Source organism: Salmo salar, chromosome 06, assembly GCF_965601325.2.
Source record: "Salmo salar chromosome 06, fSalSal1, whole genome shotgun sequence".
NCBI classification, from domain to species: Eukaryota; Metazoa; Chordata; class Actinopteri; order Salmoniformes; family Salmonidae; genus Salmo; species Salmo salar.
Window position 1 is genome coordinate 20,898,829 of NC_138296.1, and position 26,883 is coordinate 20,925,711.

At 46.0% G+C, this 26,883-nt stretch overlaps 1 protein-coding gene across 1 annotated transcript in view; it reads left to right on the forward strand.

The window, feature by feature from the left end:
• The first annotated feature begins 10 nt into the window (after window positions 1-10).
• The window catches only part of LOC106595296 (coronin-7), a 265,027-nt gene continuing 238,154 nt past the window's right edge, over window positions 11-26,883 (forward strand). The window contains exons 1-7 of the mRNA XM_082976353.1: window positions 11-397; window positions 2,735-2,831; window positions 3,282-3,362; window positions 4,971-5,041; window positions 7,811-7,997; window positions 10,307-10,383; window positions 22,775-22,825. Of these exons, the coding sequence (XP_082832479.1) occupies window positions 338-397; window positions 2,735-2,831; window positions 3,282-3,362; window positions 4,971-5,041; window positions 7,811-7,997; window positions 10,307-10,383; window positions 22,775-22,825 (624 nt within the window). The 5' untranslated portion in view covers window positions 11-337. The remainder of the gene's footprint in view (window positions 398-2,734; window positions 2,832-3,281; window positions 3,363-4,970; window positions 5,042-7,810; window positions 7,998-10,306; window positions 10,384-22,774; window positions 22,826-26,883) is intronic.

Consider the following 26,883-nt stretch of genomic DNA (forward strand, 5'->3'; position numbering starts at 1 on the left):
ACGCAAACTAACTTTCACTCTGTTGAAACATCTGTACTTGAGAAACTGTGGAAGAGTATTTAAACAGTTGTATCCCATGTAGTCCGCTTCTTACTCACGGCAATTACGATTAAACGTTTCAAAACAGAAACATTTGTATTTTACGATGGTCAATCATCATTGATGAAGCTAAACAGGGGTCTGAGTCGATCGTCGATAGAATCGCTCACACAGCGAGTTGTGACAGTGCTGAACTGTCATCTGAAAAGGAGTGTGCTGCTGAGTGCTCGCGCTTTTCACACAGTACCAACAAGACAGAGATACCCGGAAGGCACGAAAGTTAATTTAGGTGACTAGAATGAATCGTTTCAAGACCTCCAAATTCAAAAACACCACCCCGAAGATCGCCAAGAAAGATGTAAGTAATGAGCGTTGCAAGAAAGCCTGGCCAGCATTGGTTCTTAGCAACGGTGAAGAAGACGGAATGGAGTTGTGTTTTGGGGAACGTCTGAAAATATTTGGAGGAAATTGAACTTCCTGCATATCTGCAGAAGGCTGCTGCATCGCAAGAGTGTGTTGGTAGAGAAACAATAGTCTACGAAAACCAAGTGCAAACCGCGAAGGCTGCTAACGTTACAGTGTTAACCATGTGGTTATTGTTATCTAGCTAGCTTTCAGCAGTCTATGCAAATTCCACGTTTGAAATTGACAGCGGTTCGTATTGGTCAGGATTGTCAGATGTTACAGATAGGCTGTGATGCCCATCATCACTGAATAGACACATTGTTTCGAATGTATCCGAATTCCTGCTCTCATTGTAATCGGTCATCATTCTACAATGTAGCAGCAATGATCAGATCTGAGTTCTAAAGTGCACTGTACACACAGTGCGTATCCCTACGCCATTTAACAAAGCTCCTCTCTGTCAACCAATAGGCTGTGAATAAGATACACAGTGGTGGTGTAATGCCGTCAGTCCTGGTGATAGATACCTGGGAGTGCCTCGTTACACACGTTCTGCTGTGCACCAATTTACACAGACAGCCATCACTACTCCTCGTGTGGACGATTACGTAACCCCCCCACTGCTCTCTTGTGTTGACTGGCTGAGACAGTGGAAATGTCTGACATTCTTTATATTAAGTGGATGATTTAGGTATTTTGGAGAATATCAATGTACAACCTGGTAGATCCTGATGATGCGAGTTGATCTCTGGACTTGCTGTAGCTTAGCCCCTTGATAAAGAAAACAGTTGTGTCTTGAAGACTTCTCATGATGCCAGCCAGACACCTCATACCTAAGGGCTGTATTTGTATGTGCAACGTGCATGATGACCAACAGTGGTTAGGCCTACAGTGTACTACAGTACACTGCTGCACAGTCAAGCAATAGCTGAAGTTCACAACTGCTTTGGCATTGATGAGAGTTAAGTTCCTTTTTTATAATAGGCCTAAGTCATGACTGACCCCTCTCTGGTCAAAATAAAGCTTTAAAAGGGTGCTCTTATAAATCGGTTATGAAACATACCATTACTTGGATGCTTATTCACCATGTAGCAAACCTCTACACAGTCTCACAGTGTGAGTGAGTTCCAGCTGCAGAGTGGATCTCTGATCCTGTTAGGAGGACTGCCTCAGAAAAGCAACACTCAAAGCACCATCTCAAATGTTAGGAGGGAGAGGGAGAACTCCAAGGAGTGAGTGAGTGAGAATGGGCACCTTGTTCTCTTTATGCCTGGCTGCCTGTGGAGCAGTAATGTGTGTTTCCTGAGAGAGAGAAACTAGCTGTTTTGCTGGGCAGTCAGACACTGTCTGGGCTGCTAAGTGCTCTCTGTACCTTCCCTGCCGGAGCCCGTGACAGTGTTCAGGCCTATTGTCTGACATGGTTAGCCCATAACGGTTTTGGCAGAAGTGTTTTCAAACACACGGCGCTCCTGCCTCTGCCCTTTTGTTGGTGTTGTGAAAGGAGGTTTTAGAATACGCATCGCAGGGAGTCGCTCCCACTTCCTTAACATTCTGCTGATTCAACATATACGGCAGAGGGTGTGTGTGTAACAACATGCCCTCTGATACCCTCCTCCTTATTATGACAGTTAGTCTGAATCTTCCTGTTTATGACAGTTAGTCTGAATCTTCCTGTTTATGACAGTTAGTCTGAATCTTCCTGTTTATGACAGTTAGTCTGAATCTTCCTGTTTATGACAGTTAGTCTGAATCTTCCTGTTTATGACAGTTAGTCTGAATCTTCCTGTTTATGACAGTTAGTCTGAATCTTCCTGTTTATGACAGTTAGTCTGAATCTTCCTGTTTATGACAGTTAGTCTGAATCTTGGGTGTTTGGAGAAGCAGTGTGTGTGCTCTGCCTCTGCATTTAAGTTATCCACAGTTTATTTTGGGATGACTATGAACGGCATTGCACTTCAGCACTGTGTATCTAAAAGAGTGTGAGCTGCTATTGTCTTGTGTGGACTTGTCAAGGGAATGCTTAGGATCCCACTCAGTTGGATAGACTTGCATTTAAGTGAACAAACAATAACTGAAACATTCTAATGGTTTTCTTGTCAAGTATAACAACAATTAGGTTCATCCCTACTCTATTATATTAGCATAGGTCAGAAATAGCCTACTCATAATGACCGTTAGAGAGTGTCATCTTTTAGGCCACAGCGATGTTCCCTAAGTCATCTTCCTAATGATAGCTCCAGTGTCCCACCACACCTACCCCTAATGCACTGTGAATTTCCCCTGTGTCCAGGGCTGGATCAGTAATGTCCGGGCAGGATCCTTCACCTCTCAGGGGAACCACATCAAATCCAGCACCAGGCTTGTGGCCTTCAACACTGACCAGGCCGGTAAGGATAAGACTGAGTCAGGACAACTATAGGGCCGACCAGAGCCACACTGCTTTCTTTTCAAAATGTCTGTTCCTGCATGATTCCAGCAATTATGGTGGATGTGGTATACTTTTGGCCCTATAGTGTGATTCAGGCAACAGTGGTATGCGGTTGGGGTTCAACTAAGAATATTCTGTCTGGTCTCTGTTATGAGGAGTCATGCTGTCTGTTTGTCTGGTATATTTACCTGTCTGTTTCTCTGGTATATTTACCTGTCTGTTTCTCTGGTATATTTACCTGTCTGTCTCTGGTAAGTTTACTTGTCTGTTGAAGTGTGTGTGAGCAGGTATTGCCATCACAGAGCAGATATGTCCATCTGTTTTGTTTGAGCAGGCCATATCAGTATGAAAGAGGGACTGTATAGATCACACTGTCTGTGTCTCTTGTGTGTGTCTTAATTGTCACCAGGTGGAGGAATGCTCGGCCTCACTTCTGTGGAACCAGGGTCTGATGGCAGGTGGACAGTGACTGTGATCCCATGTCATGCTGGTAAGATCCCTCTATCCACTTTTCATCCACTTTTCATTCATTTCTCCTGAGTGGTGCAGTGGTGTAAGGCTCTGCCTCTCAATGCTAGAGGCATCACTATAGACCCTGGTTCGATCCCGGGCTGTATCACAACCTGCCGTGATGGGGAGTCCCATAAGACGGCGCACAATTTTCCCAGCGTCGTCCGGGTTAGTGGAGGGTTTGGCCGGGGTAGGCCGTCATTGAAAAATCCCTCCTTCACAAGCGCCAGACACTATCCACTCATCACAACTCTCTAATTTCTCTCTCTGTTGTTTTACATTTCTTAAAGCTGCAATATGTAACATTTTGGGCAACCTAAACAATAAACTAATTCATATAGAAATGTGTGTCATAGTTCTATCATTCGCACTGAAAGGAAGTATAAGAAGATCTGTTCTATGTGCGCTATTTCTATGCTTCCCGTTAAGTTTGTTTTTGTCTTTTGCGTCAATCAGCTGAAAATACAATATTTTTAGTTATGTAAAATATGTTTCACAGCGGTTTAGATGGTATAATGACTCTATACACTACACTTGTTTCTTTTGTCACATAAACTGCAATTAAGTGAACTTTTAGAATTATAGTAACCAGGAAATGGCGGAGCCATTTCTGCATCTTTCATATTTCATATTCTTACCACGAGTACGTTTTACATAGTACAATCCCAGATAAATGATTGTGCTGTCTGTCTGTCTTGCCAACTGCTATGGTCATTGTCACGACTACCGAGCAAAGGACTTAGCTAGCCAGTACAACCAGATCTGGAACTAGGTGTAGTGAACATGAGTCAGGTACATGGTTGCTCATGGTCTCGTGATGAGCTAGCCCTGCCTGCGACTTCAAAAATCACTGGTCCAAAAGGGAATTTCCTCTTGGTCTAACGTGGTTTCTAACGTGAGAGACCAGGGTTAAGTTGTTTCAACCTTTTTCTAACTCACTCCCTTTTGTCTGCTTTTTTTAATAAGACCAATTTCTTAAAGGCCCAGTGCAGTACAAAATGTGATTTCCTTTGTTTTATATATACTTCCACACTAGGAGGTTGGAATAATACTCTGGAATTGTGAAAATTATTATAATGCCCTTTTGGTGACATTATCAGGCGGTAAGTTTAATTTACCAATAAGAAAGAGGGTTCCAAAGCTCTCTGCCAATAACCACTAGTTGTTAGTTTTCCCCTCCCCACTCAGACCCAGACAGTCCCAGCAGAATTCTTCCTTGAGAAATGGCTCTTTGTTAAGGAGCTTTTGTTGTTTCTTTTTGACCATTTTAATTGAAACTAATCACAGTAAGGTACTTAATTGTTTTCCAGAAATGATTTGATATTGTTAACTTACGAATTATACTCCTTTTTCCCAAGTGATCACAAGAGGAATGCAAATGCCATTGTTCTCAAATAAACCCTTAAACTTGTGACCTAAATCTCTTGTTTGTCCTCCTCTCTGTCTCTCTTATTCTCTCTCAGATCTGATAACTGATTTGTCCTCCTCTCTGTCTCTCTCTCAGATCTGATAACTGATTTGTCCTCCTCTCTGTGTCTCTCTCTCAGATCTGATAACTGATTTGTCCTCCTCTCTGTCTCTCTCTCAGATCTGATAACTGATTTGGACTTCTCTCCGTTTGATGATAATCTCCTGGCTACCTGTTCTGCAGATGAAACGGTGAGGCCCTCCTGTCGCTCTGTCCTCATTCCTCTAAGGCCCTGTCCTCATTCCTCTAAAGCCCTGTCTTCCTTTTTAAAAACGTCCTTCATTCTTTCCTTCCTTCCTCTTGACCTTTCACCTAACTATAAGATGAGTGATAGCTTTAAGAGAGGAAGGAAGGAAAGAGGATTTTGTTATGGTCATACACTCTCTTGCAGACGGGTTGTTGTATTTTTTTCATGGTACATGCACATACTCATGAACAGTTGTTTGTGTCTTTAGGCCGGGAACGAGGGCTATGACACATCTGGATAAAAAAATGAATTGCATTGACTGTTGTTATTATGTGGAAAGAAACCTTTGAAGTCACTCAGAGTCCGTGTGTGAGTGTGTAGGCAGACTCAGCAGCAGGGTCTGCCTCAGAGGGCTGAGTAAACACATGTACAGCCACACTGAGCCGAAGCCTCAGTCCACAGTAAAGTACCCAGCATATGTAGAGGAGCCCTGAGCTCAGCTAGGATACTTTATATTCCCAGCTTTCATCTGCTGCCAAGAACACATTGTTTTAGTCACCTTGTTGTGCTGAGTAACACACACAGACGTCCACACCCACAAAAACACATGTATGCGTATACACACACACACACACACACACACACACACACACACACACACACACACCCTGTTTTAAGACTTTGTCATCGCTTTGGGCTCCCAAGTGGCGCAGTGGTCTAAGACACTGCATCTCAGTGCAAGAGGCACTCTTGGTTCGAATCCAGGCTGCATCACATCCGGCCGTGATTGGTAGTCCCATAGGGCGGCGCACAATTGGCCCATCGTCGTCTGGGTTTGGCCGGGGTAGGGTTAGGGGTAGGCCGTCATTGTAAATAAGAATTTGTTCTTAACTGACTTGCCTAGTTAAATAAAGGTTAAATAAAATAATAAAATAATAAAACAGGCCCCAGGTGGCATTTAAAAGGCACCAATTGACCACCTTATTGCTGGATTAAATCCTGTAACATGGTCCAGGTGTCCGTAGTCCTGGTAGTGAAAGCTCCAATGTTTAACAGTAGGTGGTTGGGTATGGGCATACTGAGTCGGCTGTGGTGGGTTTTAGGGCAAGGCCAGCTGTTGGAAATTAATTCACAGTTCATTAACAACAGGGTTGGGGCTAATGGCATGTCTATACTCTGCCTTTCAATTTTCACAGAGTGTAGCTGGGGTTTGAGCGTTCAGTGAGTGTAGCTGGGGTTTGAGCGTTCCGTGAGTGTAGCTGGGGTTTGAGCGTTCCGTGAGTGTAGCTGGGGTTTGAGCGTTCCGTGAGTGTAGCTGGGGTTTGAGCGTTCCGTGAGTGTAGCTGGGGTTTGAGCGCTCCGTGAGTGTAGCTGGGGTTTGAGCGCTCCGTGAGTGTAGCTGGGGTTTGAGCGTTCCGTGAGTGTAGCTGGGGTTTGAGCGTTCTGTGAGTGTAGCTGGGGTTTGAGCGTTCAGTGAGTGTAGCTGGGGTGAAGGGATCAGTTTAAGTCATTGCCTTCGATGACCTACTGATATGGAGCAAGATACAAACCTCAAAACCTTCTCTCCAACATTAGATAGACGTATGCATATGTTACATTTACATGTGTATAATACTGTATTTATATGCATGTGTAACATACACTTGCTTCCATTCAGCCACAAGAGCATTAGTGAGGTCGGGCACTGATGTTGGGCGATTAGGCCCGACTCGCAGTCGGCGTTCCAATTCATCCCTAAGGTGTTCAATGGGGTTGAGGTCATGGCTCTGTGTAGGCCAGTGAAGTTCTTCCACACCGATCTTGACAAACCATTTCTGTATGGATCTCGCTTTGTGCACCGGGGCATTGTCATGCTGAAACAGGAAAGGGCCTTCCTCAATGCTGTAGCTAAGATTTCCCTTCACTAGAGCTAAGGGGCCTAGCCCGAACCATGAAAAACAGCCCCAGACCATTATTCCTCCTCCACCAGACTTTACAGTTGGCACTATACATTCGGGTAGGGAGCGTTCTCCCGGCATCCACCCAAACCCAGATTTGTCGGTCGGACTGCCAGATGGTGAAGCATCACTCAAGAGAACACGTTTCCACAGTCCAATGGCGGCGGGCTTTACACCACTCCAGCCGACGCTTGGCATTACGCGTGGTGGTCTTAGGCTTGTGTGCGGCTGCTGGGCCATGGAAACCCAGTTCATGAAGCTCCCGACGAACAGTTCTTGTGCTGATGTTGTTTCGAGGCAGTTTGGAACTCGGTAGTGAGTGTTGCAACTGTGAACAGACGATTTTTATGCACTACGCACTTTAGCACGCCACAGTCCCGTTCTGTGAGCTTCATGGCTGAGCCGTTGTTGCTCCTCGACGTTTCCACTTCACAATAACAGCACTTACAGTTGCCTGGGGCTGCTCTAGAAAGGCAGAAATTTGACGAACTGACTTGTTGGAAATGTGGCATCCTATGACGGTGCCACGTTGAAAGTCCCTGAGCTCTTCAGTAAGGCCATTCTACTGCCAATGTTTGTCTATGCAGATTGCATGGCTGTATGCTTGATTTTATACACCTGTCAGCAGTGGGTGTGGCTGAAATAGCCGAATCCACGAATTTGAAGGGGTGTCCACATACTTTTGTAATTATTGTGTATTTCACTGTCTTCATGTCTGATTGAGAGCCCATTCACCTGACACTCGTGTTTGTGTGTGCGAAAGTGTGTGTGTCTTTTACTCAGCTCAACAAGGTCACTAAAAACATGCTTTCTTGGCCTGGTGTGTGTCCATGCAGGTGAAGCTGTGGCGTGTGTGTGAACCAGAACAGGAGCAGCCCGGGGGGGCGGAGGTGACCCTGTGTCCCGGAGAGGGTCGTCTGGAGCTGGTCGCCTTCCACCCCACCTCCTCTGGCCTGCTGGCTGTGGGCTCCACCAAGACAGCCCAGCTCTGGGACACCAGCCGCCAACAATCACCGCTAGCAGGTAGGATACACTGGAGGAGAGGAGCTATACACTATGCAGGCATGGAAGAATGGTGAATGCATGAACACACACTCTCTTATAGACACTCACAAATGATTGAAGGAATGTACACAAACACACATGCATGAACGATGAACACACACACTCATAATCACTCACTCACAAATGGATCCATACAGTACAAACACACTCCTTCACACATATACCTGCAAACAGACCATACACACAATCAGTCATTCTGATCCTTTCACATTGATTTAGTTTCCTTCTGCTCTGTGTCACAGTAATGTGTTATACACGTCTCTGTGTAATTGGTGTATCACGTCTCTGTGTAATTGGTGTGTCACTTCTCTGTGTTATTGGCGTGTCACGTCTCTGTGTTATTGGCGTGTCACGTCTCTGTGTTATTGGCGTGTCACGTCTCTGTGTTATTGGCGTGTCACGTCTCTGTGTTATTGGCGTGTCACGTCTCTGTGTTATTGGCGTGTCACGTCTCTGTGTTATTGGCGTGTCACGTCTCTGTGTTATTGGCGTGTCACGTCTCTGTGTAATTGGCGTGTCACGTCTCTGTGTTATTGGCGTGTCACGTCTCTGTGTTATTGGCGTGTCACGTCTCTGTGTTATTGGCGTGTCACGTCTCTGTGTAATTGGCGTGTCACGTCTCTGTGTTATTGGCGTGTCACGTCTCTGTGTTATTGGCGTGTCACGTCTCTGTGTTATTGGCGTGTCACGTCTCTGTGTTATTGGCGTGTCACGTCTCTGTGTTATTGGCGTGTCACGTCTGTGTGTTATTGGCGTGTCACGTCTGTGTGTTATTGGCGTGTCACGTCTCTGTGTTATTGGCGTGTCACGTCTCTGTGTTATTGGCGTGTCACGTCTCTGTGTTATTGGCGTGTCACGTCTCTGTGTTATTGGCGTGTCACGTCTCTGTGTTATTGGCGTGTCACGTCTCTGTGTTATTGGCGTGTCACGTCTCTACGTTGGGCTCTTGCGAGGCGGTTTTGTCTTCGTAGCCTTTGGTTTCCTCAGGGTGACTCCGTCTCTCTGACAGACAGGCAGTCCTTGCTGTCTCTGCTGCTGGAGAGCGGTTGAGGTAATGTCTGCCTCTTCTCAGTCTCCGTGGCTGTCTGGTCTGGTCTGGTTGGCGTGGCTCAGTTTTCTTATCCACTGAACCTCATTTTTTTTTACCCCTTTTTCTCCCCAATTTCATGGTATCCAATTGGTAGTTACAGTCTTGTCTCATCACTGGAACTCCCGTATGGACTCAGGAGAGGTGAAGGTCCTGAGCCGTGCTTCCTCCGAAACACAACCCAGCCAAGCCGCACTGCTTCTTGACACAATGCCCACTTAACCCGGAAGCCAGCTGCACCAATGTGTCGGAGGAAACACTGTACACCTGCTGACCTCGTCAGCGTGCATTGCGCACGGCCCGCCACAGGAGTCACTAGTGCGTGATGGGACAAGAACATCCCTGCCGTCCAAACCCTCCCCTAACCCGGACGACGCCACCCCATGGGCCTCCCCGTCGCGACCGGGAGACAGAGCCTGGACTCGAACCAAGATCTCTAGTGGCACAGCTAGAACTGCGATGCAGCGCCTTAGACCACTGCACCACTCGGGAGGCCTAGAGGATGAACCTCAACACTGGGGGAGAGTGTCCCCCCATGTGACGACTTTCTTCACCATTTAACAAATGCTGTTGTCATCTATGCCATCTACTGTCGTGTCATCATAACCCATAAATGCTATACTGTACCCAACCAGCCATAGCACCATAACCTCATTATGTTCTGTGTACCGTTGATCCAGGTGGTCTGAACTGGGTCAACTGGGTCTGCTTTGGGGTTTCTACAGTTGATGTACTGTTGTTTCATCCTGTGTTTCTCTTTGTGTCCTGTGTCTTGGCCTCACCTGTCCTGTGTCTTGGCCTCACCTGTCCTGTGTCTTGGCCTCACCTGTCCTGTGTCTTGGCGTCACCTGTCCTGTGTCTTGGCCTCACCTGTCCTGTGTCTTGGCCTCACCTGTCCTGTGTCTTGGCGTCACCTGTCCTGTGTCTTGGCCTCACCTGTCCTGTGTCTTGGCGTCACCTGTCCTGTGTCTTGGCCTCACCTGTCCTGTGTCTTGGCCTCACAAGTCCTATGTTTCTACCTGTGTTTTCTTTTCTTTCTGTGTATTCATCCTGAATCTGTTCTTTATGTACTTTGTTGATCCAGGTCTTGTGTTTACCTGTGCTGTTGACCTCTCTGTGACCTTTCCTTTCCTTGACCTCCCAGTCTCTTGACCTTTGACCTGTGTGTGTCTGTCTGCAGCTCTGGAGCCGCACGGTGATCAGCTGCAGAGTCTTAGCTGGAAACAGGACGGCTCCCTGCTGGCTTCCTCCTGCAAGGTTAGTCAGTCCTACAGTACATACTGAGACCAGACAGGAACTATTATTATCATGTACAGTACATCTAAATATAAACTCAGCAACAACAAAAAAACGTCCTCTCACTGTCAACTGCGTTTTAATTTCAGAAAACTTAACATGTGTAATATTTGTATGAATATAATAAGATTCAACAACTGAGACATAAACTGAACAAGTTCCACAGACATGTGACTAACAGAAATTGAATAATGTGTCACTGAACAAAGGGGGGGTCAAAATCAAAAGTAACAGTCAGTGTCTGGTGTGGCCACCAGCTGCATTAAGTACTGCAGTGCATCTCCTCCTCATTGACTGCAACAGATTTGCCAGTTCTTGTTGTGAGATGTTATCCCACTCTTCAACCAAGGCACCTGCAAGTTCCCGGACATTTCTGGGGGGGAACGGCCCTAGCCCTCACCCTCCAATCCAACAGGTCCCAGATGTGCTCAATGGGATTGAGATCCGGGCTCCTCGCTGGCCATGGTAGAACACTGACATTCCTGTCTTGCAGGAAATCACGCACAGAACGAGCAGTATGGCTGGTGGCATTGTCATGCTGGATGGTCATGTCAGGATGAGCCTGCAGGAAGGGTACCACATGAGGGAGGAGGATGTCTTCCCTGTAATGCACAGCGTTGAGATAGCCTGCAATGACAACAAGCTCAGTCCGATGATGCTGTAACACACCGTCCCAGACCATGACGGACCCTCCACCTCCAAATCAATCCCGCTCCAGAGTACAGGCCTCGCTGTAACGCTCATTCCTTCTACGATAAACACGAATCCGACCATCACCCCTGGTGAGACCAAACCACGACTCGTCAGTGAAGAGCACTCTTTTCCAGTCCTGTTTGGTCCAGCGACGACGGTGGATTTGTGCCCATAGGCAACGTTGTTGCCGGTGATGTTTGGTGAGGACCTGCCTTACAACAGGCCTACAAGCCCTCAGTCCAGCCTCTTTCAGCCTATTGTGGACAGTCTGAGCACTGATGGAGGGATTGTGCGTTCCTGGTGTAACTCGGCAGTTGTTGTTGCCATCCTGTACCTGTCCCGCAGGTGTGATGTTTGGATGTACCGATCCTGTGCAGGTGTTGTTACACGTGGTCTGCCACTGCGAGGACGATCAGCTGTCGGTCCTGTCTCCCTGTAGCGCTGTCTTAGGCGTCTCACAGTACGGACATTGCAATTTATTGCCCTGGCCACATCTGCAGTCCTCCTGCCTCCATGCAGCATGCCTAAGGCACGTTCACGCAGATGAGCAGGGACCCTGGGCATCTTTCTTTTGGTGTTTTTCAGAGTCAGTAGAAAGGCCTCTAGTGTCCTAAGTTTTCATAACTGTGACCTTAATTGCCTACCGTCTGTAAGCTGTTAGTGTCTTAATGACTGTTCCACAGGTGCATGTTCATTAATTGTTTATGGTTCATTGAACAAGCATGGGAAACGGTGTTTAAACTCTTTTCTGTGAAGTTATTTGGATTTTTATGAATTATCTTTGAAAGACAGGGTCCTAAAAAGGGACGTTTTCTTTCTTTGCTGAGTTTAGTAGCACAGGAACTGGATAGAGAAGATGGCAGAAAGTGCATGTTAACATATTGTGGTCTAATTCAATGGGATCCTACGGTAGAGAGGTTGCTATGTGACAAACCTTTATCTATCAATGAAGGTTTGTCACATAGCAACCTCTCTATCTAATGTGTTGTGTCTTAAATACTTCCCAACTCTCTAGTGGCAAACAATAGCAGTAGAGGTTCACATAATGTGTGTGTTTGACATCTACTACATTGCGGTCGTACTGTGTGGAATTACTGATCTACAGGTGCAGTGAGATGCTTATGTTTCTAGCTCAAACAGTGCAGTAATACCCAACAATACACACAAATCCCCAAAAGGAAAAGAAATGAAGAAATATCAGAACGAGCAATGTCAGTCCGCATTATAAATATACAATATGTGTATATGATGGTGTGTATTGACATTATGGACAGTATATGAATAGAAAATATGTGTACAGCAGTAGTTATGTAGGATGAGCCTTGACTAGAACACATATGAAGTGGGTAAAACAGTATGTAAACATGATTAAAACCCCTAAGGTCGTTGTCCGTGCCCCCGTGGACATGTCATTTGCATTATTGCTCCCAAGAGGGTGGGCCTATGCCCTCACAGGCTCACCCATAGATGAGCCCCTGCCCAGTCATGTGAAATCCATAGATGAGGGCCTAATTTGTCAACCTGGGATGGAATACTGTAGTAACTGTAGTAACCGCGTCTCACCAGTAGATGCCGCCAACAGAACACCATATCCCCCTGTTTGCCTGATTTTATTTATTTTTATTTTATTTCACCTTTATTTAACCAGGTAGGCAAGTTGAGAACAAGTTCTCATTTACAATTGCGACCTGGCCAAGATAAAGCAAAGCAGTTCGATTCATACAACAACACAGAGTTACACATGGAGTAAAACAAACATACAGTCAATAATACAGTAGAAAAATAAGTCTATATACAATGTGAGCAAATGAGGTGAGATAAGGGAGGTAAAGGCAAAAAAGGCCATGGTGGCAAAGTAAATACAATATAGCAAGTAAAACACTGGAATGGTAGATTTGCAGTGGAAGAAAGTGCAAAGTAGAAATAGAAATAATGGGGTGCAAAGGAGCAAAATAAATAAATACATAAATACAGTAGGGGAAGAGGTAGTTGTATGGGCTAAATTATAGATGGGCTATGTACAGGTGCAGTGATCTGTGAGCTGCTCTGACAGCTGATGCTTAACTTCTCTAGGGCCAGTGAGACGATTTCGTCCCACCTACGTAACAGCCAGTGGAATCCCGTGGCACGTTATTCAAATACCTTAGAAATGCTATTACTTCAATTTCTCAAACATATGACTATTTTACACCATTTTAAAGACAAGACTCTCGTTAATCTAACCACACTGTCCGATTTCAAAAAGGCTTTACAACGAAAGCAAAACATTAGATTATGTCAGCAGAGTACCCAGCCAGAAATAATCAGACACCCATTTTTCAAGCTAGCATATAATGTCACAAAAACCCAGAAGACAGCTAAATGCTGCACTAACCTTTGATGATCTTCATCAGATGACACACCTAGGACATTATGTTATACAATACATGCATGTTTTGTTCAATCAAGTTCATATTTATATCAAAAACCAGCTTTTTACATTAGCATGTGACCTTCAGAACTAGCATACCCCCCCGCAAACTTCCGGTGAATTTACAAAAAATTTACTAAATTACTCAGGATAAACGTTCACAAAAAGCATAATAATTATTTTAAGAATTATAGATACAGAACTCCTCTATGCACTCGCTATGTCCGATTTTAAAATAGCTTTTCGGTGAAAGCACATTTTGCAATATTCTCAGTAGATAGCCCGGCACCACAGGGCTAGCTATTTAGACACCCAGCAAGTTTAGCACTCACCAAAGTCAGATTTACTATAAGAAAAATGTTATTACCTTTGCTGTTCTTCGTCAGAATGCACTCCCAGGACTTCTACTTCAATAACAAATGTTGGTTTGGTCCCAAATAATCCATTGTTCTATCCAAATAGCGGCGTTTTGTTCGTGCGTTCAAGACACTATCCGAAAGGGTAAAGAAGGGTGACGAGCATGGCGCATTTCGTGACAAAAAAATTCTAAATATTCCATTACCGTACTTCGAAGCATGTCAACCGCTGTTTAAAATCAATTTTTATGCCATTTTTCTCTTGAGCGTAGCTGAGGTGCACCCGTGAACAGCTCTGAAACCAGATTGCATAGCGGAGAAGGTGCTGTGGGATTCGAAATGGTCGGTAATCTATTTGTTGACTTGGCTTTCGAAGACTATAGAAAGGCAGGGTAGGATAGATATAGGTCTATAGCAGTTTGGGTCAAGAGTGTCCCCTCCTTTGAAGAGGGGGATGACAGCAGCTGCTTTCCAATCTTTTGGAATCTCAGACGACACGAGAGGTTGAACAGGCTAGTAATAGTGGTTGCAACAATTTCGGCAGATAATTTTAGGAAGAGAGGGTCCAGATTGTCTAGCCCGGCTGACTTGTAGGGGTCCAGATTTTGCAGCTCTTTCAGAACATCAGCTGACTGGATTTGGGAGAAGGAGAAATGGGGAAGGCTTGGGCGAGTAGTTGTGGGGGGTGCAGTGCGGTTGACTGCGGTAGGGGTAGCCAGGTGGAAAGCATGGCCAGCCGTAGAAAAATGCTTATTGAAATTCTCAATTATAGTGGATTTATCAGAGGTGACAGAGTTTCCTATCCTCAGTGCAATGGGCAGCTGGGAGGAGGTGTTCTTATTCTCCATGGACTTTACAGTGTCCCAGAACTGTTTTGAGTTTGTGTTGCAGGAAGCAAATTTCTGCTTGAAAAAGCTAGCCTTTGCTTTTCTAAGTGCCTGTGTATATTGGTTTCTAACTTCCCTGAAACGTTGCATATCACGGGGGCTGTTCGATGCTAATGCAGAACGCCACAGGATGTTTTTGTGTTGGTTAAGGGCAGTCAGGTCTGGAGTGAACCAAGGACTATATCTGTTCCTGGTTCTACATTTTTTGAATGGGGCATGCTTATTTAAGATGGTGAGGAAGGCATTTAAAAAACAAAAAAAACAAAAAAACAATTGGCGCTACCCGACATTAACCTCTACGGGCAACAGCCAGTGCAATCCCGTGGCGCGATATTCAAATACCTTAGAAATGCTATTACTTCAATTTCTCAAACATATGACTATTTTACACCATTTTAAAGACAAGACTCTCATTAATCTAACCACACTGTCCGATTTCAAAAAGACTTTACAACGAAAGCAAAACATTAGATTATGTCAGCAGAGTACCCAGCCAGAAATAATCAGACACCCATTTTTCAAGCTAGCATATAATGTCACATAAACCCAAACCACAGCTAAATGCAGCACTAACCTTTGATGATCTTCTTCAGATGACACCCCTAGGACATTGTTATACAATACATGCATGTTTTGTTCAATCAAGTTCATATTTATATCAAAAACCAGCTTTTTACATTAGCATGTGACTAGCATTCCCACCGAACACTTCCGGTGAATTTACTAAATTACTCACGATAAACGTTCACAAAAAACATCATTATTTTAAGAATTATAGATACAGAACTCCTCTATGCACTCGCTATGTCCGATTTTAAAATAGCTTTTCGGTGAAAGCACATTTTGCAATATTCTCAGTAGATAGCCCGGCATCACAGGGCTAGCTATTTAGACACCCAGCAAGTTTAGCACTCACCAAAGTCAGATTTACTATAAGAAAAATGTTATTACCTTTGCTGTTCTTCGTCAGAATGCACTCCCAGGACTTCTACTTCAATAACAAATGTTGGTTTGGTCCCAAATAATCCATAGTTATATCCAAATAGCGGCGTTTTGTTCGTGCATTCAAGACACTATCCGAATGGTAAAGAAGGGTGACGAGCACGACACATTTCGTGACAAAAAAATTCTAAATATTCCATTACCGTACTTCGAAGCATGTCAACCGCTGTTTAAAATCAATTTTTATGCCATTTTTCTCGTAAAAAAGCGATAATATTCCGACCGGGAGTGGTGGTTTTCGTTCAAAGAGAGAGAAAATAAAAACATCTCGTGCCCTCGTGCACGAGCCCCAGTCTGATGGTCCTCTGACAGGCCACTATCCAAACGCGCTAATGTGTTTCAGCCAGTGGCTGCCTCGATATCATTCAGCTTTTTCCCGGGCTCTGAGAGCCTATGGGAGCCGTAGGAAGTGTCACGTTACAGCAAAGATCATCAGTCTTCAATAAAAAGAGCCAAGATGAACAAGAACTTGTCAGACAGGCCACTTCCTGTAAGGAATCTTCTCAGGTTTTTGCCTGCCATATGAGTTCTGTTATACTCACAGACACCATTCAAACAGTTTTAGAAACTTTAGGGTGTTTTCTACCCAAAGCTAATAATTATATGCATATTCTAGTTACTGGGCAGGAGTAGTAACCAGATTAAATCGGGTACGTTTTTTATCCGGCCGTGTAAATACTGCCCCCTATCCCCAACAGGTTAAACAGCATCTGTTTTTGAGCGGATCATTCCGTCAACGAGTCAACAGGGGTGACACTCATTAACCCGGGTGTAGATCTTGCACTCTGACTGACTGTGACTGTGTCCCACTTTTTATACTGGATACAGAGTTCTCCATAAAACCTCAACCTCAACTTTCCCTTGGGTTCTGAAGAGGAAATGAACACAACTCGGGGATTGAGAAAGAGGGATGAGTCTGAGATCAGTGAAGTGCTGTAACAGCCAGTTTGTCTAATTGTTTTAGTGTTCTAATAGTTCTAATAGTTTGATCGTGTTGACAGAGGCATGAAGTAATGCAAGGGTGTGTGATCCTCACTGAGCAGCCAAGCCTTCCTATTCACATTAGTTAGTGTGTTAGTTATCTGGCAAGTTGCCTCTTTTTTTCTTTCTCTCTCTCTCAAACAGAACAGAACATTGGATGTGTCATTAATTAGGCCTTAACGAGGCACTGGAGGCAGGGTACATAACTGTTTAGTGTAGGACGGCATCCATTAGGCCCCCGCATGCAGAAAACCCCAGTAACCTCTGACCCCAAGCCCTGCACACGTTCAGGATCATGTTCATTAGGCATCAAATGGAAGAAAATGGGCTGAAACAGGCAGGGACTACCTGGACTTGTCTAATAAGAAACCCTTGTTTTAGTTTTCCATTACAAAATGTTTTGCTATTTTCTTCCCTAATGAATACGACCCAAGCCTCTTCTCCCCAGCTGCCCCGGCCGACCCCTACCTCTCCTGGGGAGAAGGGAGCTATAGTAAGGGTCATACCTCCACCCCTTGCTCCCTGACAGGTTCTGCGAGTTACTGCCTTTTTAAAGCAAAGTAAAGAGCGGAGGTGAAAAACAAACGCAGGAGGGGACCTCATACCTCACCTGGCCGCAGAGGCCCGTCGCAAGGCCTCAAGAGCGGGAGATTTAGCGCCCCAGGAGAGAGGACCTAGGCATGGAGGCATGTGCGGTGCCCCCTCCTGTCGTAAAGGAAATAATAACTGTGCTGGAAGGTATTTCCAGTGTGTGTGTGTGTGTGTGTGTGTGTGGGTGAGTAGGGGGTGCCAGAGTGGAGGGAGCTCTGGGGTTATGGGAAGGGGAGCAGAGAGAGGGGAGTTTATGAGTAGAAGTGGAATGGTTTCATGTGTAGTTGAACTTGGACACGAGGCAGGGGCCTTTTCATCAGCGGGGGTTAACATAACTCATTTTTTAACACTTCCTGCCTTTGAGGTACAGTATGTGCTGTGGCAAATGTTGGTGTACTTTTCTTTGTCCTCTCCTGCTCTCTTGGACACTTTCTCTGTCACATACAGACATTCAGCGATAATCTGGTTGGATTCTCTGAGACAGAGCAAGAGCCTTGGGTGCTTTGTGTTCATTTGTCACCAAACATAAAAATATTATTTTGTTGTTGATTGAAACAGGTAAGGACTACCTGAACTTGTACAATAAGAAATGCTAATTTTAGGTTTCTGTTGCAAAACATTTAAAAACGTTTCCATAAAGAACCTTTTAGTAGACCAAGCAAGATCAAAACCTACAGAGAGACAGGCTGTCATATGACTCTGTGTGCTTGACAATTGTCTGTTTCAGAGTGGGGGTCATTTTCCCATGTTTGTATTTCCAGTGACCAGAAAGGAGTTGGCCCATCAGTCAGTCAGTGATGGCCCGTGCTCAGACCAGAATTACTCTTAACATGATGATAGTCCTTAGGAAGGCTGCTGCTGGCCTGAGAGAGTGGAGGGGTGGAGGGAGAGAGACCGAGCGAGTGAGGCCGAGATGGACCGAGAAGAAAAAGTGAAAAACAGAGTGGAGGAGAAATGTGACACTAGATGAGAGCGTCTGGGGTTCTGGCTTCTCTGGGTTGACTGAGATCTGGGGTGTAATTTAACTCAATGGGCCCTTCAATCGCTCCTATACCTTTTTTATTAAAGCAAATAGGCCCTGCCAACGTGTGTTCAACTGAGGCCGGGCTCACCCAAATGGGTGAACGTGGGGGTGCGCTACATCAGATGAAGGGAGACCGTGGCCATCCATCCGTCACCCTGCGATCAGGCACTAAATGGCACTAAATGGAAGAAACCGGAGCGACTGGAAACTACCAATAAGAGACGCTCATTTTTGTTTTCATTATGGTGTGCTCTAATACATACTACCCAGATTTAGGGGCCTAGAGATGCATAATTCCATCAAGGGCTGTAACAGACAGATTTTAAACACTGCAGTTCACCTTCCCTATCCTGTTCCATCAATCCTACACCAAAAAGAGAAACAGTTCCTATCCCATTCCTCTCTCACTTACCTCTCTGTTTGTCTTCATGTACTGAACAGCTCCTTTCACTTTCTCCCCATGCTGTTGTCTGCAGCAGCAGGTATGACCTCTCTATGGAGTCTTATAGCTTCTGCAGCAGCAGGTATGACCTCTCTATGGAGTCTTATAGCTTCTGCAGCAGCAGGTATGACCTCTCTATGGAGTTCTTATAGCTTCTGCAGCAGCAGGTATGACCTCTCTATGGAGTCTTATAGCTTCTGCAGCAGCAGGTATGACCTCTCTATGGAGTTCTTATAGCTTCTGCAGCAGCAGGTATGACCTCTCTATGGAGTTCTTATAGCTTCTGCAGCAGCAGGTATGACCTCTCTATGGAGTCTTATAGCTTCTGCAGCAGCAGGTATGACCTCTCTATGGAGTCTTATAGCTTCTGCAGCAGCAGGTATGACCTCTCTATGGAGTCTTATAGCTTCTGCAGCAGCAGGTATGACCTCTCTATGGAGTTCTTATAGCTTCTGCAGCAGCAGGTATGACCTCTCTATGGAGTCTTATAGCTTCTGCAGCAGCAGGTATGACCTCTCTATGGAGTCTTATAGCTTCTGCAGCAGCAGGCATGTTCTCTCTATGGAGTCTTATAGCTTCTGCAGCAGCAGGTATGACCTCTCTATGGAGTCTTATAGCTTCTGCAGCAGCAGGTATGAACTCTCTAAGGAGTCTTATAGCTTCTGTTAATGTGGGTTTTTCACAGTATGGGTTCAAAACAGTGAGCAGATATTCCCCTTTCTCTTCATATTGGATATACTTTTTTATCCAGCTCCATTTAATAGCACACACACACACACACACACACACACACACTCTCCCATGATAAAGAAATATTATTACCGGTAGTTATTATCAGTGTGTGTGAGCCAGCTCCTCCTGATGTCACACAGTCTGGACTGTCAGTCACTGGGGATTGACACTGTTTTTTGTGGGGAGTTGCCATGGACAACTGGAAAGGGGAGGTTGGCTGTGTGTGTGTGAGAAAGCTCTACAGCAGGGTGGAACTCATTAACAGCAGCTTGAGAATGATTTTAGTTCTATGTCGCTTTGATTAAACAGCTGCAGTCTCTGCGTACACACACACACACACACACACGCACGTGTTTGTGTTAGGGGGAGTCTGGCAACCCCATCTGTGTGTTTATGAGAGGGTGGATTGTGTGTGTGTGTGTTTAAAGCCAATAGGTTATTGCCAGGAGGTTATGAGGGTCTGTTTGATTGTTTGAGTGTGTCTGTTTATACTGGTGGACACATCTGCATCGGACTGACACTCATCTAGCTGTTTGCAGCCAGATCGTTTCCTCTCCGGGCAGAAGATTTTGTTTGTTGTTAGTACACAGAATAGTTCTCTTTTGGCAAGGGTAGTGTGTGTGTGTGTGTATTGTGTGTATGTGTGTGTGTGTGTGTGTGTGTGTGTGTGTGTGTGTGTGTGTGTGTGTGTGTGTGTGTGTGTGTGTGTGTGTGTGTGTGTTTTAAGGTCAGTAAGGGCAGCCAGTCTCTAGAGGCGATGGTTGATGATCTGTCCACCCTGCCTTGTCTGCTGTGTTTTCCCTGCTGTGTGTGTGTGTTGGTCTGTGTGTTGCTGGGACTGGGCCTGGCACTGTGGTCTCTGAGCCCTGGCTTAAGCCTGGGTCACAGAGGCCCAATGCCACAGCCTTCGGCTACACTAACCTGTGGGTGGGCCGTCACCACACACACACACACACACACACACACACAGCGCTTTAGAATTAGGAAAACCCCTGTTTGTTATTTGAAGCAGTAAACAGCAAATAAATCCATCATCTGAAGTGGGGACTACTGGGGGAAACACACACACACACACACACACACACACACACACCACACACCACACACACACACACACACTTTGAACTGGGTCTTTGAAGGCAAGGCCAGGGGAAACCCTTCCTCTCAACAATCACTTTCTTCAACTTTGATTTCAGCTGGGGTGTGTGTGTGTCTCACAGAAAGGTTAATGCCGGTCTGCCTGTCTGTTTTCTGATTGTGTGTGTGTGTGTGTGTGTTTTCACTGTGTAAGTGCACAAAAACCTGAGTCCTTGTATAAGTCAGTGTCATTGCCCTGATTCTTTCTGACGTGTGTTGATGTCTTGGTGGGGTTGTGTTTGGTCTGAGGGTTATTACAGTTGTTACCTGTTATTACGCTGTATGTTTCTGTCAGTGTTTCACTGTGATATCTGAGCCCTGTGTCGTACTGAGTGCACACACACACACACACACACACACACACACACACACCAGGACAGGAGTGTCCCCGGCCACAGCCGGTTCCCATTACACCCCATTTCCTCTCAATCACAGAGGATCCCCTCTGATTGGTTGGCCTGATTACTGCCGTATGCTGAGGGCCAGTGGGGGTGAAGTGAAGGGGGGGCAGGGTAAAGGGGGGTTGGGGAACACACAATAGGGCAAGGACGGATCACTGAATTACTGCTCTATGATTCATAAAGCGTCTCAGAGTAGGACTGCTGATCTAGGATCCGTTTTTCCTTTTAGATCATAATGACTACCATCATATGGACAGGTAGGGCCTGATCCTAGATCAGCATCTCCTACTCTGAGATGTTCTATGGAAAAGGGCTCAGAGGATCAGTCAGATCTGATACATATACAGGGCCCAGAGTTTTACAGGTTCAGACCACATGGTCAGGAACACCTTGTGGCTGCAGTTACATAGTCTGCTGTAACTCCTGGCTTCTGTGATGTAGTCAGAGAATGTTTGAATCCTAAGCAACCTACATACACATTGTTTGAAGTACAATAGACCAACATAGATACTGTAGTAGGTCAAAGCTGTGTGTTGGAAAACCTTGGTAGAGCATGGGTGGAGTAGGCATTGTGGTGCTCATGTGAATTTCTTATCTTTTTTGGCTTCAAACCAATCCCCCTACTTCTCACTTAAAACTTAATTTTTTTAGTTTTTAATATGCTCAGAGGAAAGTTTATTAGGTACGCCCATCTAGTACCGGGTCAGAACTCCCTTTGCCTCCAGAACAGCCTGAATTCTTTGGGGAATGGAAACATTGCTCAATTGGTATCAAGGGACTTAACATGTGCCAGGAAAACATTCCCCACACCATTACACCACCCACACCATTACACCACCCACACCATTACACCACCACCACCAGCCTGTACCGTTGACACCAGGCAGGATGGGACCATGGACTCATGCTTCTTATGCCAAATCCTGACTCTGCCATCAGCATGATAAAACAGGAACCAGGGTTAGTCAGACCAGGCAATGTTTTTCACTCCTCAGTTGTCCAGTGTTGGTGATCACGTGCCCACTGGAGCCACTTCTTCATGTTTTTAGCTGATAGGAGTAGAACCCGGCGTGGTCATCTGCTGCAGTAGCCCATCTGTGACAAGGACCAACGAGTTGTACTGCTGTTATTATTGTACTGCGCCGTGAAAAGCCCAGGAGGCCGGACGTTTCTCAGAGACTGGAACTGGTGCGCGCCTTGCACCGATGATCATACCACGCTCAAAGTCACTTAGGCCACTGGCTTTGCCCACTGAATGCCTCGATGCCTGTCTGCCTGTTTTATACAGAAAGCCACGGCCACGTGACTCATTGTCTGTAGGAGCAAAAGCATTTTTGTGAACGGAGTGTTGTACCTAATAAACTGTCCGGTGAGTGTATTGGTGTCTGCTGAAATGAAATTATCAGTCATTTCATGGACGATGGGAAGTTATTTCAAGATTTTATAGTGGTTCACTGTAATCATGATTGGCTTCTACAAATACCAGAATGCTGTGGTTGCACTGTTTAAGACCATGCTAACATGTTCTGGTGTGGTCCAGTTCCATATGCCTGTCATGATTTACAAGACAGTCAGTCTGGGCTTCTGATTCAAATCTAAAGATCTGTCAATATTGTTTTGGGGCATTGATTTAAGTACTTCTGTGTCATTTTCCAAGTAACCCAAATACTCATTTTTCCTCTCCTTTGTTTTCTAGGACAAAAAGCTGCGAGTCTTTGACCCAAGAGCCCAGCTGACACCTGTTCAGGTAAGTCCCTCTACTGGACTCCACATCTCTCCTAACCCACAAGAACTAACCAGAAGCATCATTCATTGCCATCCATCCAGTGAATGTATGCTGCTTGACAGAGCTCATAGTATGAATGGGTAGATTAACAGTGGACAGGGGGGATACCGTCTGTATGACTGTGACCTGCAGTGGGAGTAGGACCTGGCTCTCTGTGACTTTGTCCTGGAGGTCAGCGGAGGTCAGCCTGCCGGACCAGGTATCAGAGGGTTAAAGCGTGTTACTCTGTGTGTCTCTGTCTAACACTTCACTAGATGGACAACCTCCGGCACAGTCAGCTCTCCATCTTCTCCTTCTCTGTGTCGATTTCTAATGGCTGCTCTCCTTACCCTTCCCTCTGGAAGCTGCCCTGTCAGTCTAGGCCTAGCCCCACGCTGTGGTGGGACGGTGTAGGGTGAACCTGCCCCTACATGCTGGTCTTTGGTCAGTTGTGCATTTTCTCCATTTATGGTTAAGATTAGGATTGGTTGAGAGGAAGCTGATCCCAGATCTGTACCTAGGGGAAACTTCACCGTGGAGCGGGGTGAGATGTCCTAGTCCTACTGAAAAACATGGTGGCTTTGGCCCAAAGCTCTCACCGCTGTCCCTTCTCCCTGATTTATCTAAGTATTGATTCATTAGAACGGTACACAAGCTGGTTACCCGTGGGAACCAAGGGAGACATTATGAAATGTGTTGTAGGAGTTGGTGTGACCTTGAACCTCTGTGACCACTGGTTGCTTCCTTACTGGGATTTATCGGAGTTGTTGACGATGGCAACCCAGTCCCAGCTTTTGGCCAATCAACCCTGAGCAAGGCAGTTAACCCACTGTTCCCCAGGCGCGGGAGACGTGGATGTCGATTAAGGCAGCCCCCCCGCACCTCTCTGATTCAGAGGGGTTGGGTTACATGCGGAAGAAACATTTCAGTTGAAAGCATTCAGTTGTACTTCTGACTAGGTATCCCCCTTTCCTTTCCAATAGTACTCCATCACAACCAGCAGGAATGAGGACTTGAGTGGAATTGAGGATGGGGCACACACACACCCACACACACACACACACACACACCCACACACAGAGGAGGGTTTGCAACATTGAGAAATGATTCTCTCACATTTTGGCAGCAGACATCAAGGGGACCTCCCAGAGAGATTTCATTAGTGTTATAGTTCCTGTGTTAGTCTCCCTCTGTCATCTGTAAACAGAGACTGGCTGGAAAAACAATACATGCTCTAGCCAGCAGATTAAATATTACACACCGCCCGGGTGTAAATACCTGGAGGACAGATCACTGCCAAAGAGGGGGATGGGGTGGGGTGTGTGTGTGTGTGTGTGTGTGTGTGTGGCTCTGACACCTTTGTAAAAGGATGACTGTTTCAGAGGCCTCTGTGCCGACTGACGTCAGGTGCCTTGTCAGAAAGGAAGTTGAGAAAAGTTACATATGGATTATTCTGTACGTGGCCTTGGGCTTTGTGTGTGTGTGTGTGTGTGTATGTGTGCAGGTGCATCATTTTTACTGTGAGCGTGTTTGCTGAATCAATGTGAGAGAGGATAACTGGCTTCAGTCCAAGTGTTTGAACCCTCCAGTTCAATATTTACCTCAGGTGTGTCAATCTGTCAGACACTGGAGAACCTTTCTGAAAACATCTCCAGCTTTTCAACAACAGGACAGCACTCCCATGGACTATTACTTCAGTTCCCCTCCATTGGCTGCGTTTGGCAATGGGACCGTTGTTAGAAATGAACTGCTACTCACATGACTCAGAATTCCTTAGATCTCTCGATGCGTTTGGATAAAGAACATTGTGAAACCGAAGTAAAACCTGCTGGAATGTTTTCAGTTTGCTCATTTAAGGGTTCTTGCTCGTTAGCTTGGATCGGAGTAAGACTTTGTGAAGGGTCCACATGTCTGGAACTCAGAACCCACGGCTTCGGACACACACACACACACACACACACACACACACACACACACTTACACTCTCATATTCATCAAGAGGACCTGCTATGTGTGCTATAGTTAACCAGAAAGCCCCAGCCCCATCATCTCAGCCCCCTTGACAGCTTTCAGATGTCTCTCTGGAGAACGAGAGAAGGAGCGCCACTCCCATTAACACCATGCTGGGTGGTAGAGTAGACTTTAACAAGCAGAGCAGTGGTTCATCCTAACACACAGCTGGTGTTCCAAATGGCACCCTATTCTCTTTATAGTGCACTACTTCTGACCAGGGCCCATAGTGCTCAGGTCAAAGTAGTGCACTATGTAGGAGAAAGGGGGGCATTTGGGACAGACAGAAACACAATGAGGCTGGTAATTGGACCGATCGAGGGTGTGAATCTAATGAATACATGGGTCTCAGAGTACTGTAAAACACAGCATTACACACAGCATTACATTTCAGTTAACACTGGGGATCTGACAGACATTCGCTGCATCACAATGAAATCTGGGGGAAACCGACGGCGGTTTGGTTTTAATGTCTTTATGATGCCCCCAGATGTCTTTGTGATGCCCCCAGATGTCTTACTGATGCCCCCAGATGTCTTTATGATGCCCCCAGATGTCTTTATGATGCCCCCAGATGTCTTTATGATGCCCCCAGATGTCTTTATGATGCCCCCAGATGTCTTTATGATGCCCCCAGATGTCTTTGTGATGCCCCCAGATGTCTTTGTGATGCCCCCAGATGTCTTTATGATGCCCCCAGATGTCTTTGTGATGCCCCCAGATGTCTTTGTGATGCCCCCAGATGTCTTTGTGATGCCCCCAGATGTCTTTATGATGCCCCCAGATGTCTTTATGATGCCCCCAGATGTCTTTGTGATGCCCCCAGATGTCTTTATGATGCCCCCAGATGTCTTTGTGATGCACCCAGATGTCTTTGTGATGCCCCCTGATGTCTTTGTGATGCCCCCAGATGTCTTTATGATGCCCCCAGATGTCTTTATGATGCCCCCAGATGTCTTTATGATGCCCCCAGATGTCTTTGTGATGCCCCCAGATGTCTTTGTGATGCCCCCAGATGTCTTTGTGATGCACCCAGATGTCTTTATGATGCCCCCAGATGTCTTTGTGATGCCCCCAGATGTCTTTGTGATGCCCCCAGATGTCTTTGTGATGCACCCAGATGTCTTTGTGATGCACCCAGATGTCTTTGTGATGCACCCAGATGTCTTTGTGATGCACCCAGATGTCTTTGTGATGCACCCAGATGTCTTTGTGATGCACCCAGATGTCTGTCTTTGTGATGCCCCCAGATGTCTGTCTTTGTGATGCCCCCAGATGTCTGTCTTTGTGATGCCCCCAGATGTCTGTCTTTGTGATGCCCCCAGATGTCTTTGTGATGCCCCCAGATGTCTTTGTGATGCCCCCAGATGTCTTTGTGATGCCCCCAGATGTCTTTGTGATGCCCCCAGATGTCTTTGTGATGCCCCCAGATGTCTTTGTGATGCCCCCAGATGTCTTTGTGATGCCCCCAGATGTCTGTCTTTGTGATGCCCCCAGATGTCTGTCTTTGTGATGCCCCCAGATGTCTGTCTTTGTGATGCCCCCAGATGTCTGTCTTTGTGATGCCCCCAGATGTCTCTTTGTGTTGCCCCCAGATGTCTCTTTGTGATGCCCCCAGATGTCTGTCTTTGTGATGCCCCCAGATGTCTGTCTTTGTGATGCCCCCAGATGTCTTTGTGATGCCCCCAGATGTCTTTGTGATGCCCCCAGATGTCTTTGTGATGCCCCCAGATGTCTTTGTGATGCCCCCAGATGTCTTTGTGATGCCCCCAGATGTCTGTCTTTGTGATGCCCCCAGATGTCTTTATGATGCCCCCAGATGTCTTTGTGATGCCCCCAGATGTCTTTGTGATGCCCCCAGATGTCTTTGTGATGCCCCCAGATGTCTTTGTGATGCCCCCAGATGTCTGTCTTTGTGATGCCCCCAGATGTCTGTCTTTGTGATGCCCCCAGATGTCTGTCTTTGTGATGCCCCCAGATGTCTGTCTTTGTGATGCCCCCAGATGTCTTTGTGATGCCCCCAGATGTCT